The 19608-nt window shown below is 48.2% G+C and overlaps 1 protein-coding gene across 1 annotated transcript; it reads left to right on the top strand.

Moving 5' to 3' along the window:
• The first annotated feature begins 15259 nt into the window (after positions 1-15259).
• LOC143853897 (uncharacterized) lies at positions 15260-17196 on the top strand. The gene is made up of 2 exons (XM_077363595.1): positions 15260-15742; positions 17107-17196. The coding sequence occupies exons 1-2, from the start codon at positions 15260-15262 to the stop codon at positions 17194-17196; spliced, it is 573 nt and encodes a 190-aa protein (XP_077219710.1).
• The last annotated feature ends 2412 nt before the right edge of the window (positions 17197-19608 follow it).

Here is a 19608-nt window from a genome sequence, read left to right as displayed (position 1 = left end):
TGGTGGAGAGGTCTTGGAGGTTGACCGGAGCACAGCCGGAGTTAATGGCGGTGGGTGGAGGTGGCGGTGACTTGCAGAGGGAGTGGCCGGAGTAGGTGGGAGACGATTGGAGATGAAGAAAATGGGTTTGATTCTTGAAATCAGAAAAAATGGAAAGGCTAATGGTGATGAAGAAGGTTGAGATAGAGGAGGTGGTTGGTGGTGGTGGGATTTTGGGTGGTCGGAAGTGATGGAGGTGGGAAATAGAAGAAGGTGGTTTAATGGAGGTGGTGGCTGTGATGGATGGCGGGGATGGTGGTGGTCGGAGGTGGGGTTTCGGAATTTTGGGGGGATCAGAGAGGGTGGAGGTGACCGGCGGCTGGGGTGGAGAAGCTCCGGTGGAGAAGATGATGGAGGAGGTGGGTGTGGGTTTTCGAGATGGGTTTTGGAAGTAAAAAATGAAGAAAAAGATGGTGGTAGGTGGCTGAGAAGGTGGAGGAGGGGAAAAGACGGGTTTATGATGGGAGATGGTGGTTCGGTCTCCACCTCCCTCCCTTTCTTTCTCAGCTTCTCTCTTCTCTGCCTCTGTGTCAAAGAGAAAAAAATGGAAAAAATCCTCCTCCTCTCACGAGCTCCCGTGGAGCTTTATATCTAGGGCTTTTCCTCCTAATCCTAGCCATCCATCTCTCCCTTTTTCTAGAAAAATGAGGCACACCCCCCTTTGCCCTAATTTGGTTTGGGTTTTAAATAAAGGAAATGATAAAATTCACCCCCTCTCTCTCCTAAGACAGCCATCCTCTAGTGCATTTTTTAAAATCCTTTATGCTAGCAGGGGGGGCCAAAGCAGAAAACATGGGGAAATATTTTTTAGAAAATATCTTCTCCTCCCTTTTGATCATAGCCCTTCAAATCAGCTTTTTGTTTAAGGGCTAGGATCAAAGGAAGCCTAACCACCCATGAAGCTTCCAAAGATTCTCCCCTAACCAATTTTGTTACACACTAATCAGTATACCCCCTATGTCCCCATGGACAACCCATTACGGATAATTTGAACTGGTTTTTCAGGTTCCAGTGCACCCCCATTTCTGGCTAAATCGCTACCCTTATAAACTTGCAACACGACACTTACCTTGGCTCGTTTAATAGGCAAACGTGCTCGGATCTCAACGAAATTTTACGGGAATTTTACCGGGACCCTGACCTAGCTTGGGAACAAATTTGGGATATTAAAACACTAGTTTGACAGGATTTCTATCCTAACGACTCTATTAGGGTTCGGTCAAAATGGGGTGTCTACAGTACTATGCTTATGAACCATACTTAATATGTATAACTCAAGTGCACCGAGTGTTATACATAGTATGCTTCATTGCTCATCGGCTGCTGTAAACACAAGTGCACCGAGTGTTTACGGGTGCAGCGCCGGCGCATAGCTTGGAAATAGATTCAATAGCGCCATCAGGGTAATGACATCCCAGTCGGGCGCGCATTGTATCTATCCCGTGGAGCCAATAAAAAATAAACAATATGATAACATATGATGTGCAGTGTGTGAATCCCTTATTTTAATTATGCACCTATCTGGTGCCCCTGGATTCTAACGATAGAATTCCCATTTAAAATGATTTTAGCTCAAATTTCTCCAGAGTTAGTAAAAATGGCATTTTTTACAGAGTTAGGCAATGTTTCAAGTTTCCCCAGTGGAGTCGCCAGCCTATGGACCCCGACCCGAGAGAGGCGGGGGGACGAGCCCCCAGAAAGTCTCTAGATCATCCACGTGAAGGAGAGCTCCACCAAGAAACTCTCGAAAGAGTGCCCCTCGCAGCATGAGTGGCGATGTAAAGTGAGATACCTCTCGATTGGGGGACTAGCCCGGATTCGAGGCGTACCTTCTGAGTCGCTTGGGCAGTCTTAAGTGAGTATGGCTTGCTCATGCGGGGCTTTGGAAATAAATAAAGTAGTAAGAGTCGCGGCTAGAACCTTTTTTTGACACTTGACACTAAGAAACAGACAACAATGACACTGTGAAAAAAAAGAAAGGATCAAGACTCAAAGCACATCTTAGAACGTTCGTGTCTCACTCGCTTCGCTTTTCGGAAGTCAGACACTTACACTCCAACTTAAAAGAAATACTTCACAAGGGTTTGAGTAAGGAAATCCGATAAATAGAAACTGCTATGCCCGCCGGCACCCACCCGACGGGGTGCCCTCAAGCGCCGAGGGCTAAGTGCCACGTCCGGACTCTGCTCTTTTATTGCGTATATAAAGGCAATAAGATAACCTATTTAGCAAAAAAAGAGACATGACTCAAAAATAAATGCGTTGCAAGTTAAACAAAGAAAGAGTCGCCATCCAAGGAAGTAGGCCCTGGATCCCATGCTGTGCCCTGTCGCAACTGATAACCAGAGATATAAAAGGTTCGTGCCTGATGACGAATGGGGAAGGGGTTAGGCGCCCCCAATTCGCCCAAGTGCAAGCACCTGGTCTCTTATGCCATTTATTATTAACTTTGAAGAGTTTTGGGCGAAAATCATGCGAAATGGGAACGAATATCCCCGAGATAACGTCTAGCTAATCATGTATGTCTCGGAGATGAATAAGAAACACACACAAAAGAAAATGAAAGACATGGCACCTAAGAATAGCTAGGTTATGAGTGTCATGCCTAATTGGTGTCTAAGTTCTGATGGGCAAACACATGCACGCTAAAGCTAAAGGTATAGGGTATGTACATGAAAGTAAGAAAACACAGCATAACATACAATATGACAAACCCTAGACAATAATGCGATACTTGACTCGGACCAAGATGGCCATCCATCCTGGCTGTACTACGTATCCCGGCCTCGGGAAGAATCAGAGTCAACGTAGTTCGGCTACCTATGCTCGACGACCTATGCGAAACTGCAATGCCTAACCCTCTAGGAACGCTATCCTAGACTCGATCAACTAGACCTGACTAGTTTTTAAAGCTTCTTGAGCCATTACTTAAGTTCAAGTGAATGGTAATTTTTAGGACTCCCTATATGCCCTAACTAATGCAAGTGGACCCTACACCCTATCTGTGACTAGACTGTGTCATAAGGAAAACCATGGGCTATCTAAGCGCATTCTAGTCTACTCATCGGCTCGACTAAGTGTCTAACCGACCACGACTCGAGGCCTCCTAACTCTGAGGACACTCACACGACAAGATTAAGCGTATCAATACAAACAGGACAGACTCCTAACTCTAAGACACCCCAAACGCCTAGCACAGACTCCTAACTCTATGGGAAGATCTTTTGAAAATTGTTGGTAAGGTTATTTTGAAGAATTTTTGTTGTTTTGGAAGGTTTGAAAGGTTTTGAAGCTTATAGAAGTTTTTGAAGTTGTGACTGAACTCAAGATGCCAGCTGCAAGCCTGAGCTGCCTACGTACCCCTCAGCTAGGGATCAAGCCATCCGTAGTTCGGACCGGATTTTCCTAACTACACTCTTAATGACTCAAGATTTTTGAGATTTTTGATTTTTTGAAGCGTTTTTGTTATTTTTGACACAAGAGGACATAATCTTATCATAATAAGGGTAGGACAGACCCCTGATATCCCACAAAGGTTGGACAGCATCCTATGCTTTGCGGGGGAATTGAACAGAATCACGACTCTGCAAGGGTTGGACAGCATCCTATGCCTTGCAAGAGCGGATAAAAATCATATGATTTGATGAGAGGATGGACAGAATCCTAACCCCTATGATGATAGGACAGACTCCTGAAAGATTGACTCTCAAAGATGGAAGGACGGAATCCTAAACTCTATGAAGGTTGGACAGAATCCTATATTCTATAGAGGTAGGACAGACTGATGAATTTTAGAAGGCTAGGACAGACTCCTAAACTTTAAAAGGGTAGGACAGACTCCTAAACTCTAGGGTGGTAGGACAGACTCATAAACTCTCTATGACAGACTCTAAGGAGAAAGAAATCCCTTAACCTGCAAAAACTCTAAGGCAGGAAGGGAAGGGGTTGGCTCAAGAAGCATTCCGTCATAGCCTGAACCTGGCAAAGGCGCTTCCAAAATCGATGGAATCTTAAAACACACGAAGAATTCCAAGGAACGGTTAAGAGAATAAACCTGATAAAGGGAGGAACTCTAAACCCTATAGGAAAGGATAACCTTGAAAAGAAAGGGTCACCTAGCCCCGTATGAAACGACGATCCACAAAAGGAAAAGAACTCTTAAGCCTTGAGGGAAATATAAAGGTGGGGGAAAGGACATGACAGACCAAAGGTTTCATAACTATGAAATCTTGGTCAAGTTAAGGGCACTGTTTATGGAATCCAAAAGAAAGCTGTTTTAAGAGAACATATTTTATGACAGATGAGTCAAACCACCTAAAACTTTGGACAAAATCCTTTAAAACATTCTAGAAAGCATCACTCTCTCTCTACTCAACATATTATGCTTGCATAACAGATTTCATGCACACAACATCAGATTCTCTTGTCATTCCTTTTTTTCACCTCTTCTTTTTTCTTTTTCTTTTTTTATATAACACATCCAACTTGGGCAATCAAAGTTCGCAACGTATTTAAAGAAATCCACACAAAGAAACTGCGATAAAGAAACCAAATCATTCCAAAATCGAGACAATGAACTCATATTTTTCAAGAGAAATAATGAAGACTGATGAGTAACCTTCAAAGAAGATAACCAATAGATACATGGCAACACCAATTTTGAGAAAACTACAGGTACTTTGGAAATATTCAAAGAAAATGAGATCAACCAATTCACACGATCAAACCCTCGACATGGGGTCTCCTGTGAAATCAGATGATGCTCGTGCCCACGACATGGAGCAGAGTAATCACCTGATTTCCTACATCAGTTAAACATACACAACTCCATCATCCATTCGTCACAGAAAATTCAATCGCCACCTTGCACTCAAGGATCGAATTAACATCCAAAACCCGTGAATTAATTCTATAATCAGAAAGCTAGGCAAATAACCATATGAATATCAGCAAGATAAGAGGGGTCAGAGATGTTACCCAGGTAGCAGAATTTACCGAGAAGATGATTAGAGAGCCGATTTTAATGCTGATAAAATCAACGAAGAAAATGGCCAAGTTCCACTCCAATAGCTTTCGGATTTTTGCACTTTTTGGACCATGCAGAAGAGATTGGTGGTGATAGAAAATGAAACGAGGTTTTATAAAGATGGCGGCTCGGTGGAGGAGATAGGGATGGTTATGGGAAAAAATGATGTGGGATGGGGTTTTGAAGTGGGTAGAAATGGGGTGGAGGATTTGGGTTTAATGGTGGAGGTTGGCTGAGATGGCGGTGGATGGCCAGTGGAGGTTTTAAGAGAAAAAAAAAGAAATGGGTTAGAGATGGCAGAGGAGTGAAGAGGGTTTGAAGTAGAGATGGGATGGGGAAGAAGATAATGATGGGGGTGTCCAGTGATGGGGATGTATGATCGGCGGAAGGTTGGTCGGATTCCGGCAAAAGTTGCCGGAATCAATGGGCGAGCTTGAAACAGAGAAAGGACCGGGGAAAATAGAAGAAAATCTTCAAATGGGTTTTGTGGGTGGGTGGAGGTAGAAGAAGGAGGTGATGTTGGCCGGAGCTCTGGCAATCCTGCTGGAGAAGGCGATGGAGGTGATGATGGAGCCGAAGCTCCTCTGCAATTTCCCCTCTTCTTCTCTTCTCTGCGAACAGATAAGGCGATGGGGGTCGGAAAAAATGGAAGATAGGTTTTAAAAATAAATAAGGGGTTTGATGGGGAGAATGGAGGTCATGGTGGAGGCTTGTGGCTTTTCGAAAATGGGTTTTGGAATGGCAGAGGATGGCCGGTGGATGTGGGTTTTGATGATGGCTAGAAAGAGAAACGAAGGAGGGTTTGAGGCAGAGATGATGGCTGAGGTGGCGGCTGGGCAAAAATGGGGGAAATGGAGGGTACGGCCGGAGATGGGGAAGTTGCAGAGGTGGAGAAGATGAGGGTTGTGGAGGTGGTGGAGATCGATGAGGTGGGGTTTGACCGGATGGGTGAAGGGGAAAGAGAGGAAGACGATGGTGGTGGCACCTTAGGGAAGAAAGTGGGTTCCACAGATGTGGGTTTTTGAAATGGGTTTTGAGAGAGAAGATGTGGTAGAGGTATGAGGGTGGCTGGGAAGTGGCCGCAGCTAGTGATGGCTTGGCCGGAGGTTGGAGACGACGATGAGGACCTTTTTTTTTTTTTAATTCCCTAATATCGTACATCTTTATTGACCCTGCCGGGTCAGGATCGGTTCTTACATAATGAACTGCAGTTACCGAGATCCTTTGATAGGTTGTCTTTTTTGAGTAATTCTCTTGGTTTGTCTTTAAATAAAGGAGCTCTTCCGTTAAAATTGTTGTTTACTTGGAGCAGGAGATGGGTTTGGTAGATGTATGGGGGTCGGAAATGGTGAGAAGAAGAAGGAGGTGGATGGTGGTTTCTCCTCTCCCTTTCTCCCTGCTTTGCCTTTCTCCAGAAGAAGATGAAGAAGTTTTTTTTTTTTTTTGGAACCCTAATTCGAGAGCCCATAAAAAGGGAAATGACAGATTTACCCCCCCCCTATTTACTTGGACAGCCACCTCTTATGCATTTATCATTACTCTTTTGTACTAACAGGGGGGTGGCTAGGGAAAGAAAAGGGAGAAATAGAAAGGAAGATTCCTTTCACCCTACACAATCCTAGCCTTCTAATTTGATCTAATGGCTCTTGAGGGTTGCTTGCAACCAAAGTAATATCAGACTTACAAAATTACCCTTGTAAAGATAGCAAACCCCCTTTTTCGCCCTGACTACGGAAAATGATATCAACACACCAAATTTTGATATTTGCACAACTCAACTTGTCTCTTCTTCCTCCCTAATGATTTTTGCAGGGTATTTTATAAAATGACGATGATCACTGATAACCCCTTATACGCCTAAAGAAGATAAGCTGTCTAACGCGTCATTCAGGGCTTAGGGGTACGAATAGAGGAGTGATAATATCAAAACTCACAGGCATTTCACAATTTTTGCAAATTTCAGGAACACAGGTACGAGGACCAGGGTCGGCGATTCCAGGGTACTAATGCGATTTTGGGTTCTCCTGGGCCGCAAAATATGTTCAATGGGCTAAGCAACAACAATATTTTTTTCAAAAATTTTGGGTTTATTTCTCACTTCGTGACCTTATTCAACCTCGGGATTTTGTTCGAATACACGGGTTTAGGGCCTTGTCAAAATGGGGTGTCTACACAAGCCTAAATTGATTAGTCTTTATGGATTAATATGCCAACTTGTAGTATTGTGCGTTAAATAGGAAAGTCACATGTCAAACCAAGTTAGCACATCTTGCACGGTACAATACAACACATGGCTTGAGGATCAACATGCAAAAAAAGAATCAAGTGAACTTAAAATAAATGGAGACATCATCCTTGGAAGATTTCCAAGTCAATAGCTCAAGTTGAAGATCCCACAAGCAAGCCTTGCAAAGTGCGAAGAGAACCTTGAAGATGAACAAGATTGGTGACATTCTAAACACATTCAAAGTGAAGAACTTATTCAAGAGAGAAGTCACAAGGACTAAAGCTATCTCAAGTGTTCACTTGCAAGTCCAAAAGCCAGAAGACGTTTTGAAGCCAATGCAATCAGGGTGTTAAAGTGTTTTACATTTTCCAGATTGTATTGGAGATCTTTTTCAAGTGATTTTGCATTTCAAAGTGTTTTTCGATCCTCTTTCAAAACCAGCCTTGTAACCTATTTGTATTTCATGGAAAATCATTTTCAAAGGTCCTAAAAATTATTGAAACAAAATGTCGTAGCCCAAGAACTCAAAGCCCAAGTGCCAAGCTAAGTTAAAAACAAAAAGACATTAAATTTGCACTTGCATAGTGGACAACACACATTATTTTAATTTTAATTGGTCCAAAACATTTTTATTTTAACAGATATCTCTCATTCTTCTCATATCCGTAGAGTATAAGAACGTTAAAATCTGACAAGAAATGAGAGAGATATGAATTTTACAAGATTGGCTGTAGAAATTGGAAAAACCAATTTTCTGCATGGGAAGTCGACTGGACCCCCCAGTTGACTGGACACCCTAAAAATGGTTTTTTAAATACACAAGTAGCGTACGGGTAGCCGATTGGCCCCCCCAGTCGATTGGAGCGCCTTAAAACAGTTTTTAATATATTCCAACAGATCCCTTTGGCCAACTGACTGGTCGAGCCCAGTTGACTGCCAACAGTCTAAAATAGAGCTGTTGGGGCTCAAACAGCTAGTTGCTTTTTGACCGTTTTGAAATGTTTCTTGCCCAAATTACCCCCAAACGGTCACAAACATATTTGGACTATAAATATGATGTTTCTTCACACATTTAACAATTTTTGGAAAGATTGAAAACCTATTTTGAGCTTAAACTTTCAAAATCCATTTGATTCTTCAAAGAGCTTAAACTTGTGAAATTATTTTGAAGAAGATCTCCATAGGTTTACTTGAAATCTTTTCTTTGGAAAGTTATTTGAGAGCTTTTATTGTACATCAAGCATACAAGAGGCTAAGACAGTTTTATCATTGTTCTTCTTCAACAAGTATTGTAAGAGGGTCTCTGATTCGGCCTACTAAGAAAGGTGAATCCTGACATTGTAAGAGAGTTTTCTGACCCGGCCCATTAAGAAAGGAGGATCGTGATAGTGGAAGTGCCGAGGAGGTCTTGGTGAGTGGATGTAGGTCTTGGTATTGTATCCAAGTACCGAACCACTTTAAAATCCTTGTGTTCATCTCTTTGCCTCTCAACCTCCTTCTCTTGCTTGCTCTCTACATTGGTGATTGGTAACTTCTTTTCCTTTATATTTACTTTACTTCCATGTTAACAAGGGTTAGATGTAATTTGAATTTGAGGTTAATCACATTCAATATCATTAAAATTTTAAGTAAATCCAATTCACCCCCTTCTTGGATTGCCTAACCTAATTTCAGTCCTCGATGAACATCTTGCCTCGTTAACAGCCGGGAGTGGCAATTGGGTCTAGGCCGTCACCTGAAGATAATCTGGGGTCATGACAGTGCTACATGTTTGAGCACTTGACTAGCAGCTTGGGATTTGAGGGTGCCTTTTTGACATCTGGTGTAAGATTCGGTCAGGGGATATCTTTCTAACATCCGGAGAATGTTATGATTGGGAGATGTCATTTTGACATCCAATGCAAATATGATTGAAGGGGATGCGTTGTTGGCATCCGTTGTAAGATTTGATTGAGGGGGATGCGTTGTTGGCATCCGTTGCAAGATTTGATTGAAGAGGATGCATTGTTGGCATCCACTGCAAGATTTGATTGAAGGGGATACGTTGTTGGCATCCACTGCAAGATTTGATTGAAGAGGCCAAAAGGTGGGTGCCATTTTTTAAAGGAGCTACAGGCATTGAACTCGATTTGAGAGAATGTTTTGAGTGATCATTGGGAGCTTGGGCTGAGCGATCGATGTACTGAAAAAGGATTGATTTGATTGAAGTTTGGTTGGGATTGGCTGATGTATTGGATTGCTCGAATTGATCAAAGTGGCTTGGTCAGGATCGGCCGATTCCAAAGGATTGGCTAGTTGAATGCCGCATGGGACGACTACAAATGCGATGGATGCAATTGTAAAATGCCCTGGGGGAAATTGGTAGATGTTATTGGATTTGCTGGGATATTAGTGTCTTGGAGGTAGTAATTGATGCCCGGAGGCAATGATAGAAATGCCCAGAGGCAACCGTGAAATTGAGAGAAGGTTAGGAGCTTTGCGGGTTGGTTGCGGAGGCTCATGGGAGTAACCATCTCCTTTATTGGTGATTTGAACTGACCGCCCAATGAAATTCCCTTGGGTAGGTCTTGATGGTGTTCAGGTTGATCATTTGCAAAGTGAATTGGAGGATTGGTGGAAAATTGGAAGTTAAATGAAAGCTTAGCCAATACCTTTGATTAACCATTTTTGGTTTTGGGAATTTTCGGTCGAAACCCCGGGGGAGGGGAATCAACCGATTTTGCTTGAAATGGTTGCAATCCAGCGAGGGGAACTAACCAGAATGTACAAAATAGCACAAAAGGATGAAAAACAACGAAACCAAGGGAAATTGCATAAAATATCCTGTGATTTTGGGGATCTCTAAAATCGCAGCAGGTTGCAATTCCAAAACTGCAGCCTGCAATTTTGAGATTTCTGAAAATCGCAGGAGAGGGGGAGTATATAAGGGGGAGGAGAGGATCTCATTCTCTCTTCTCTCTCTTGTTTTTGTGTTTTTTTGTGTTTTATTGGGTTAGTTCTTGCTCTTTGCTCGCTGATTGTTCTGGTTGCAATGATGGGGCAACGACAAGCTAGAGGAAGCTGGGGGTGATTCAGGACCGAACGGGTCTGGGTGACAAGGATCAGAATGCCGTGCCTTGGTACCATGGCACGCTTCTCCACTGCACTTAGTATCACTTATCGGTCTGGTTCCATGTAGGCCAAGTGACTCTTTACGTTTTGAGAGTTTGTTTATTGATTTTCAATTATTTTATTGAGTTTCTTGAGGGAGTCTATCCCTGAAGGAACTCAGAGGGAGTGGTTGGTTGGGTGTTGTGTGTCCCCTTGTGTTTTTTTATTATTGCAAACCATGATGTTTGTGATCAAGCGAGTCGATCGCAAAGATTGCGTACTGATGGGACATAAATACGGCGCTGCCCCCAAATCTCGCCACGTGTCGTCCATGCACCAGTAAAGCCTAACCATCATGAAGAAAGGCGCGGGGAAACATCAAGACAGTGCGATCACGACACGTGTCACTCTCGCCGCCCAAACCTCATCATCACAAACCATAAAAATGATTATCCAGCGAAACCGCGCGCGCCGTCCAGACAGGGGAAAGGCCCAATCCCGTCAAGGAAGGTTTTCTCTCCATAATGATGAAGAGGTCTGCGCGCCACCCTTTAAAAGGGGGGAAATGGAAGAAGAGAGGATCCGTCGATTTTGGAAGACGTCCCTTTTTCTCAGCTCCCACAAAACAACCGAAAAAAGAGGCAAGGCCACAACAGAGGAGACTAGGAACTTAATCCCACTCTCCCTGTTAGTCCCCTCCGACCCACTCATCCGTACACGCAGAAAAGAACCTGCGCCTTGGTCCTGGTAAACCTGATCGAACCCTCTCCTCTTCTCGTTGACCTTTATATTGATTGGTCGAAGGATTTGACTTGGGTGTCGAAGTGGTCGTCCGGGACCCACCCCGGACCCCCCCTGAGCCCCTTTGTTTGTGATTGCAGACCCCGCGGAGGCCCTCTACCGACCGCGCGATCGCAGACCTGGATTCAGACGCCATCATATTGGCGCCATCCGTGGGACTCGTCGAGTATTGAACGCCTTATGGCGATGAGAAACCACACCCAACAGCAAGAAATAGGGGTAATGACCAGGAGCCAGGCTCAACACGCACAAACCCACGCCTCAAGCTCCCTGGAGCCTAACTCACTGCTCTCGGGCCAACACCAGCCCTCCTCCAGCACACCGCAAATGGTCCCCACCATGGAAATGTTCAACGAACTCTGCCAAGAGCTACTCCAACGCTTGCCCCCACCGGAACCTCCGGCGTCGGGGAGGCCCCTGACAACACATGACCAGACGGAAGCCTACGACGAAGGTGGCGAGGAACAGCCGGGGGAGCGTCATCTCCGGCGAAGGCGAGCACCGACCCGCCGAACACCGTCCCCATTGGCAAATAGCCCTCTGCCCCCCACAGCCAGGGGACACCTGCGAAACGATGGGAAGCAAGCTACACTAAGCCGTGCTCCCCGTGCCTGAACTGCCCGTTTTTAGGAACCGTCCCCAGCTCGGACGGAGGAAGTAGCAACCTCAGCGCAGTCCCCTGGTATGGACCCGATAGCCGACCTACAAAGGCAAATCCGAGAAGTAAAACTGGAAATGAAAAAGCCCTACGCCCACGGCATCCTCGACGAATTGGAGAGGGAAACGGCATCCCCGTTCACCTCGGAGGTCTTAAAGACCCCAGTGGAAACAGGAATAGACCTCTCCCGTTTCGGTCTGTATGATGGAAGCACAGACCCCCTTGAGTTCCTCCAAACTTTCAAAAGGGTAATGACGCTCCGGGGCACGTCGAACGGATTTTTGTGCAGAGCCTTTGCCTCCCTGTTAAGAAAGACCGCTAACGACTGGTACATGAGATTGGAGCCCGACTCCATCTCATCCTTCCACGAATTCGGAAGGAAGTTCAGCGAAAGGTTCGCCAACAACCGCCTCTGCCACGACCCAGCGGATGCCCTCTTAGCCCTCCGACAAGGAAGAAACGAGACCCTAAGAGACTTCATGTTGAAATTCAACGCCGAATTGGCACAACTTTCTAACATGGATGTCCAAATAGCAGTCGCAACACTGAAGCATGCCACCACTGACCCGAATCTCAAGCTACATCTCACCCTCAAGCCACCACGGAACCTGCAGGAACTTGAATCCAAGGCTGACAAGTTCGTACGAGCAGAAGAAGCCTGCACCCGAGAGCAGAGCCAGCCAGGCCCCGATGAAAGAAAAAGCAATGACGGCCGAAGGGCCATGAGGTCACGGGCCGAGGAAAGATAGGCGAGCCGAAACCCCGTCCCCATCTTCGAAAGACTGGGAAGCGCCCCACTGAAGGTTCCCCTCTCCCATGTCCTGCTACCCATCAGAGATCAAGGTCTCCTGACCCCCCCCCCCAAGAGAATGGCCACGGACCCGAAGAAGCGGTCCACAAGAAAGTTCTGTGAATTCCACGGGGACCACGGCCACGAAACCGATCATTGTTTCCACCTCCGGCTCCAGTTAGAAAAACTGGCCGAGGAAGGGCACCGAAATCAATATCTCAGGAGCCCTGGCGAAAGCTCTCGCGAGGCCCATCGCCCACCCGACGAGCCCAGAGGCAGGCGCCAGTCACATAGCAGGCGTCGGTCCAGCAGCCGCCGCCGATCCACAAGCCGACACCGATCCCCAAGCAGGCATCGCTCCCGGAGCAGACACCGGTCCCGCAGCAGACACGACACACACCGCCACCAGCGCCCTAAGAAAGAAGAGCCCCCTGAGCAGCTGCACGCCTGCGAACAGCCGCCTACCATTATAGGAAAAATCAACATCATCGCAGGCGGACCGGCGGCGGGGGGACCAACAACGGCTGGCCGGCGAGCGTACGCAGAGCGGGTGTTTTCCCTGGAAATGCCTTCCAAAAAGGCCCAGACGGATCCGCCCAATGAAGATCAGGTCATCACTTTCTCCCCCGAAGACCTCAACGGACTACAAGTCCCACACGACGACGCACTGGTCGTCAGACTAGTCGTCGCCAACTTCGACATAGGAAAAATTCTGGTTGACACAGGAAGCTCCGTCAATGTGCTACACCTCGGAATCTTTGAAGAGATCAAACTGGGCGAAGGGAGACTAGGACCCACGGAGTAATCCATCTACGGGTTCTCCGGGGCGTCGGTACGGGTCAATGGCAAGATCGACTTACCCGTAACCTTTGGGACGTCCCCCTCCAAAAGACCATCTTGACCACCTTCATGGTCGTGGACATACCTTTCACCTACAGCGCCATCATAGGGCACCCCGCTCTGAGAGACTTGGGAGCGGTAGTCTCCACCCCCAACCTCAAGATGAAATTCCCAACTCAAACCGGAGTAGGGGAAGTTCGGAGGCAGTAGATGATAGCACGCCAGTGCTACGCGGCAAGCCTAAGAGGAAGCAACGCCTCGGTCGAAAACTTCACGATCGGGAGTGAAGACCCCTGGCAGCGGGCCCGCACGATCAGAGGAGAGCCCGCCGAGGAGCTAGACTCCATCCCCGTAGACCAAGATCAGCCGGAGAGACAAGTCAGGATCAGTTCCCTGCTTAAAGGCACCTTGCGAAACCAAATGATCGACTTCCTCAGAGCCAACAAAGACGTGTTCGCATGGTCCGCCAAGGACATGCCCCGGATACCCAAGGAATTGGCCGTTCACAGGTTACACGTGAATCCAACCCTCAAACCCGTCCGACAGAAGAAGAGGAACTTTGCAGTAGAAAGCCAAACTCACATAAAAGTCGAAGTGGAGAAACTGCTACAAGCCGGATTTATCAGAGAGATCCGGTATCCCGAGTGGCTGTCAAATGTGGTCATGGTCAAGAAAGCCAGTGGGGGCTGGCGGGCCTGTATAGACTTCACAGACCTAAACCCCCTCCCTCGTATTGACCAGCTCGTCGACGCCACATCCGGGCACGAGCTCCTCACCTTCCTAGATGCCTTCTCGGGTTACGATCAGGTGAAGATGCACGAACCAGACATCCCGAAAACAGCGTTCATCACCGATCAGGGCGTCTACTGTTACACCGTCATGCCCTTCAGGTTAAAAAATGCGGGGGCCACCTACCAGTGGCTCGTAAACAAGCTATTCCGGGCGCAGATCGGAAGGAACGGGGAGGTGTATGTTGACGACATGCTGGTAAAAAGCTTGGAAGCCTCCAAACACATCTTCGACCTTCAAGAAACCTTTGACACCCTGCGACGAGCCCGGATGAAGCTAAACCCTGCAAAATGTGCCTTCGGGGTGACTTCCGGGAAGTTCTTAGGGTTCATGGTTAGCCAGAGAGGCATCGAGGCCAACCCTGAAAAAATCCAGGCCATCCTGGATATGGAACCCCAGGCAACAATGGTAGAGGTGCAAAGGCTCGCAGGACGAATCACCGTCCTCGGCCGTTTCATGCCCAAGTCGGCGAAGAAATGTCAACCCTTCTTCAAACAGCTAAAAAACATACGAGAATTTGAATGGACCCCGGCCTGCCAAGAAGCCTTCGACGCCTTGAAATAGTACCTTCAGACACCGCCCGTACTGGCCAAACCTAAGCCTGGGGAAGAACTATTTTTGTATCTGGGCATCAGCCCTACGGCGGTAAGTGCGGTATTGGCCAAACAGAGCGACAAGAAGGAACACCTGATGTACTATGTGAGCAAGACCCTCCACGGTGCGGAGGTCCGGTACTTAAACATAGAAAAATTCGCCCTCGCAGTTGTCAGCGCCGCCCGGAAACTCCGCCCCTACTTCTAGGCCCACCCCATAGTACTTTTGACTGACCAACCCCTCAAGAGAATTCTCCAAAAACTGGAGACCTCGGGCAGGATGGTAAGCTGGGCCGTCGAGTTGGGAGAGTTCGACATACAGGTCCGACCGAGGCCGGCCATTAAATCCCAGGCCCTTGCCGACTTTATAGTGGAATCCACAGCCCTTGCCACGGAACCGGCAATAATGGAAAATGACAGGGGCCCCACCGAACAGACAGCTCGAGAAGACATGAAGCCAGACTCGGCAGAACGGAGCGGCGAGACTCACTGGACCCTGCACGTTGATGGCTCAGCAGGTAAAACGGGACGCGGGGCGGGAGTGGTCCTCCACGGCCCCGAAGGATTCACATTAGAATACGCCCTCCGGCTAGATTTCAAAGCCTCCAACAACGAGGCTGAATACGAGGCCTTGCTAGCAGGGCTAAGCCTAGCCACGGAGCTCGGCGCAGGAAAGTTAAAAGTCTATAGTGATTCCCAGCTCGTCGTCAATCAAGTAAACGAGGTATACGAGGCCAGGGGCCTTAGAATAAAGAGATACCTCCAGAAGGTAAAAGAAACGTTGCAGAGAATGGGGGAAGTTGAGATCCTTCAAGTACCACGAGACATGAACAATCGAGCGGATGCATTGTCGAAAATGGCCTCCGAAGAAACCCATGACTTCGGCACCGTGCTCACAGAGATACTGTCCCACCCCAGCATCGATGAGGTACAAGTCTTGGAAATTCCACCAGGGCCAAACTAGATGGATCCCATCATGCGATACCTGAAAGACGGGATATTACCCGAAGACAAGCTGGAAGCCCGACGCCTAACCGCAAAAGCCGCCCACTACGTGGTCCACGGACCCAGGCTGTACAAACGGTCATACACATGGCCGTACCTCCGATGCTTGGTGCCCTCCAAATCGGAATACGCACTACGGGAGGTACACAAAGGAATCTGCGGAGACCACGGAGGTGGCAGGATCCTAGCTCAGAAAATCGTAAGGCACGGCTACTTTTGGCCCACGATCCTCAGGGACGCCAAGGAATTCGTCAAAAAATGCAGCCCGTGCCAGAGGTACACAACCACCCCCCGTCAACTGGCCACCCCATACACCGCAATGGCAGGACCCCTGCCTTTCGCCATGTGGGGCATGGACCTGCTCGGGCCATTCCCAAAAGCCCCCGGGTGACACAAGATGCTGTACGTCGCCATCGACTACTTCACCAAGTGAGTCGAAGTTAAAGCCGTGGCAAAACCCAAGTTTTTCTATCATGACGTGGTCTGCCGCTTCGGCATTCCAAGAATACTTGTAACAGACAACGGACCCCAGTTCGCAAGTGCTGAATTCGGCAGATTCTACGATAACCTAAGCATCGAACACCGTTTCTCCTCCGTGGCACACCCGCAAGTCAACGGGTAAGTGGAGGTAACTAACAGGATCTTACTCTAGAGCCTCAAGAAGCGATTGGGAGAAGCTGGAAAGAACTGGGTAGAAGCACTCCGTAGCGTCCTCTGGGCCTACCGAATGACGCCGCGGACTGCAACCGGGGAGTCCCCTTTTAGTTTAACTTTCGAGGCCGAAGCAGTCATCCCGTTGGAAATCGACCTCTCCAGCTTCCGCACGGAGAACTACGACGAACAAGGACATTCTGAGCTCCTCCGGAACACTCTCGATCTCGTGCTCGAGAAAAGAGAGCAAGCCCTCCTCCGAACTGCCTCCTACCAGGAAAGGGTGGCACGATACTACAACGCCCGAGTAAAAAAGCGCACAGTAAAGCCCGGAGACCTAGTACTATGACGGGAGGAGGTATCCGACCCCCGCAACACCGGAAAACTCGCACCAAAATGGGAAGGACCCTATAAGGTCGTTCGGGCACTCCGCCCCGGGGCCTACCAACTAGAGCACCTCGACGGGACCCCAGTCCCTCGAAGTTGGAGCATGGATAACCTCCGAGAGTTTTACCAGTAAGAAGGTAGGGTAAGGTCCGTGTTTTTCTTCTAAGATATGACAGATGTTTTGCTTGTTTCATTTTTTGTGATTTCTAGAAACAAAGTCATGTTTTCCCTCTACAAATCAATGGAATAGCGTCTCTACTGAGCCATGTGCATCTCCACTTTCCGGCCTATGATGAATAAGGGGCCGGAAAAAGACAGGGAGTGGGACAGAGGTAGCATCGGGGCCGATCCCCCCGAAAAATACCCTAAAATGCTCCCCATGAAAAAAAGACCTCCCCTTTAAGGGCAGGCGGGACCCATTAACTCCGAGCTGATCACTCGAGGGGAAGATGGTCCTTCCACGAACAAGACGCCCTACAAGGGTGCACTAGAAGTACTCTCGCCAACCAAGATTACAACTTAATAACTCACCACGAAGAAAAATACCGAAAAGCTCAAAGGGCCCACGGCGCATTGTATAAAAAAAAAGAGAAAAGATAGTTCAAATGTTATTACAGACCTAGCATATTAATAACACCATGAAAAAGAAGCAAATCCCCAAGGCATTCGAGCCTCACTGAGCCCCCGCAGAGGTCTCAGTAACTACAGGAACTTCTAAGGCAACCGCGGGATCCTCGACCGGTGTCGGTGTATCCGCTGGTGCCTGCAAAAGATCCTCCTGAACGCTTTCCTCAGCCTCGTGCACCAACTTCTCGAGAGGGAAGGAAGAATGAACCTCGCGAACGTGCCGCCGACATTCAACAAAAGCATCTATCTCAATATCCACGCTAAACGAAGCTGCGGCCTTGAGAAACTCCTCGGAATCCCACCATTCCTCCCGCGCCTTCGCCAGCTCCTCAACATGCTTCTGTCGAGCCACCACCAATCTCTCTTCCGCACGGCTTCTCCCATCCATTGTCTGCCGGAGGTCCGCCCGAAGTTGAGAAACAGTATCATCAAGCGCCACTTTTTCCGCTTGGGCCTTCTCCAAGTCCTCGCTCAGCTTTCGGACTCGCTCCTCGAAACCACCGATCTCAGACTCATCCTCGACCATGTACTGCAGCATCTTCCTAGCATAACTTTGAGCCCGTAAAAAGCAAACCGTTAGGAAATTTCCACGTACGGTCTCAAAAGCAACAAAAAGGGAAAAGCGCAAGCAGGGAAGCCAGCCACCCGGTACTTACGCAGGACATCGACTGAAGATACCGAGCCCCCAGGGCCCTATGGTTGAAGCCTTCTAACTCAGCCTCATCGCCAGGAAGGGCGATCATCAACCCTAGCTCCACCCCGACCCGGGGATTCCCGAGGATGCTATCCTCAACACCAATCTTCCAGTCGGGTTTAAACAGGTCTCCTCACGTCTGAAAGCACTGCGAAGAAAGCTCCATCCACTCTAGAAGCAGGCGCCAGACGGCTAGCTTTCCCCTGTTTAGCGCCAAAAGGGGTAACCCTCTTGGCGGAAGGCTCCAACTCCCGGTGAAGAGACCTAGAAGTACCCTTTTCTCCAACCAATCGACCAGAGGAGCTAGATGGCGCGGATACGGGAAGCCTAGTTTGCTACTGGTCCAACCTGGTCGCGGCCATAAAGCCGGAGGGAATCTTCTTACGGCTCACCAGACCCTTCGTCGCCGCCGCGACCCCCTTTCCCCTGCCAGCATCACCAGAGGAAGACATACCCGCTGCCAAAAACAGAAGAGCAACAACCACTCAGAGCAAAGAAAAACGACAACAACAAAAAAATGGGGGGACAAATCTAAGGAAAAAGGCTCACCACGATGGCTGGCGGAACTCTCCCCCGCTTCCTCGCCCATACAGCGGGCCCTCCTCTCCATAGCTCCCAGCAAACCAAGCCTCTTCAGACCCCTCTCCCATCTAAACTCGGAAACATCAATAGCCTCCCCAGAGGCGAGCTTCCCCAAGTCAAACTTACTACAGTCGGACTCGTCGGGGAGGGACTTCCTTCGCCACTCAATGGAGAACCTCCAAGAACGAGGGAAGCCCCAACCAGCGTCTGACGGAGGAATAATAAACACATACTCCTCCTTCCACTTCTTAATGGAAGAAGGCAAGTTCGCCACAATTTTAACCTGAGGACGCTGGGTCAGATACAACCAGGTGTCCTCCCCCTTCACCAACGGGCTAAGGGCAACACAACCCCGGAGCAGAGGGAGGGTAGGCTGAAACCTGTGAAGACCCGCCTTGGCCACAAAGGCCAACAGAGTACACCAACTATTAGGCACCAGTTGGGAGGGGGCCACCCGGTAAAACTCAAGGGCCTCTACTATAATACCCAAGAGCGGAAACATAATCCCTGCCCGGAAAGCCTCCACGTAGAAGGCCACCTCTTCCTCCGTGATACCCTCACACACCCCCTCCCCAGAGGAAAGAACCCTAATCTCATAATCATCGGGAATGTGAAACTCCCTCCTAATCTTCTCCGCCGCCCCTTCTTCCAAAGTACTCCTATAACAAGCCACCCGACCTGGGCGGATAACGGTGCCAGACAGAATGTCCCTAATCTCCGCCTCACGAGCGGAAGAGACTCGAGCAGGAGATTCCAAGGGAGCGGCCCCCAACGACGATCCAGAAGCCCCAGAGCTATCATCCAACTCC

The sequence above is a fragment of the Tasmannia lanceolata genome, unplaced genomic scaffold, assembly GCF_043159265.1.
Source record: "Tasmannia lanceolata isolate RefF3 unplaced genomic scaffold, GAP_Taslan_0.1 ptg000020l, whole genome shotgun sequence".
Lineage (NCBI taxonomy): Eukaryota > Viridiplantae > Streptophyta > Magnoliopsida > Canellales > Winteraceae > Tasmannia > Tasmannia lanceolata.
This window is presented reverse-complemented; position numbering and strand designations above follow the sequence as displayed.

What these genes read in the sequence shown, in the direction of transcription:
- LOC143853897 (XM_077363595.1), top strand. Translation starts at nt 15,260, where the DNA reads ATGGAAAATGACAGGGGCCCCACCGAACAGACAGCTCGAGAAGACATG. An exon ending in AAACCCATGACTTCGGCACC is followed by an intron (nt 15,743 to 17,106) that starts GTGCTCACAGAG and finishes TGTGATTTCTAG; the next exon opens with AAACAAAGTCATGTTTTCCC.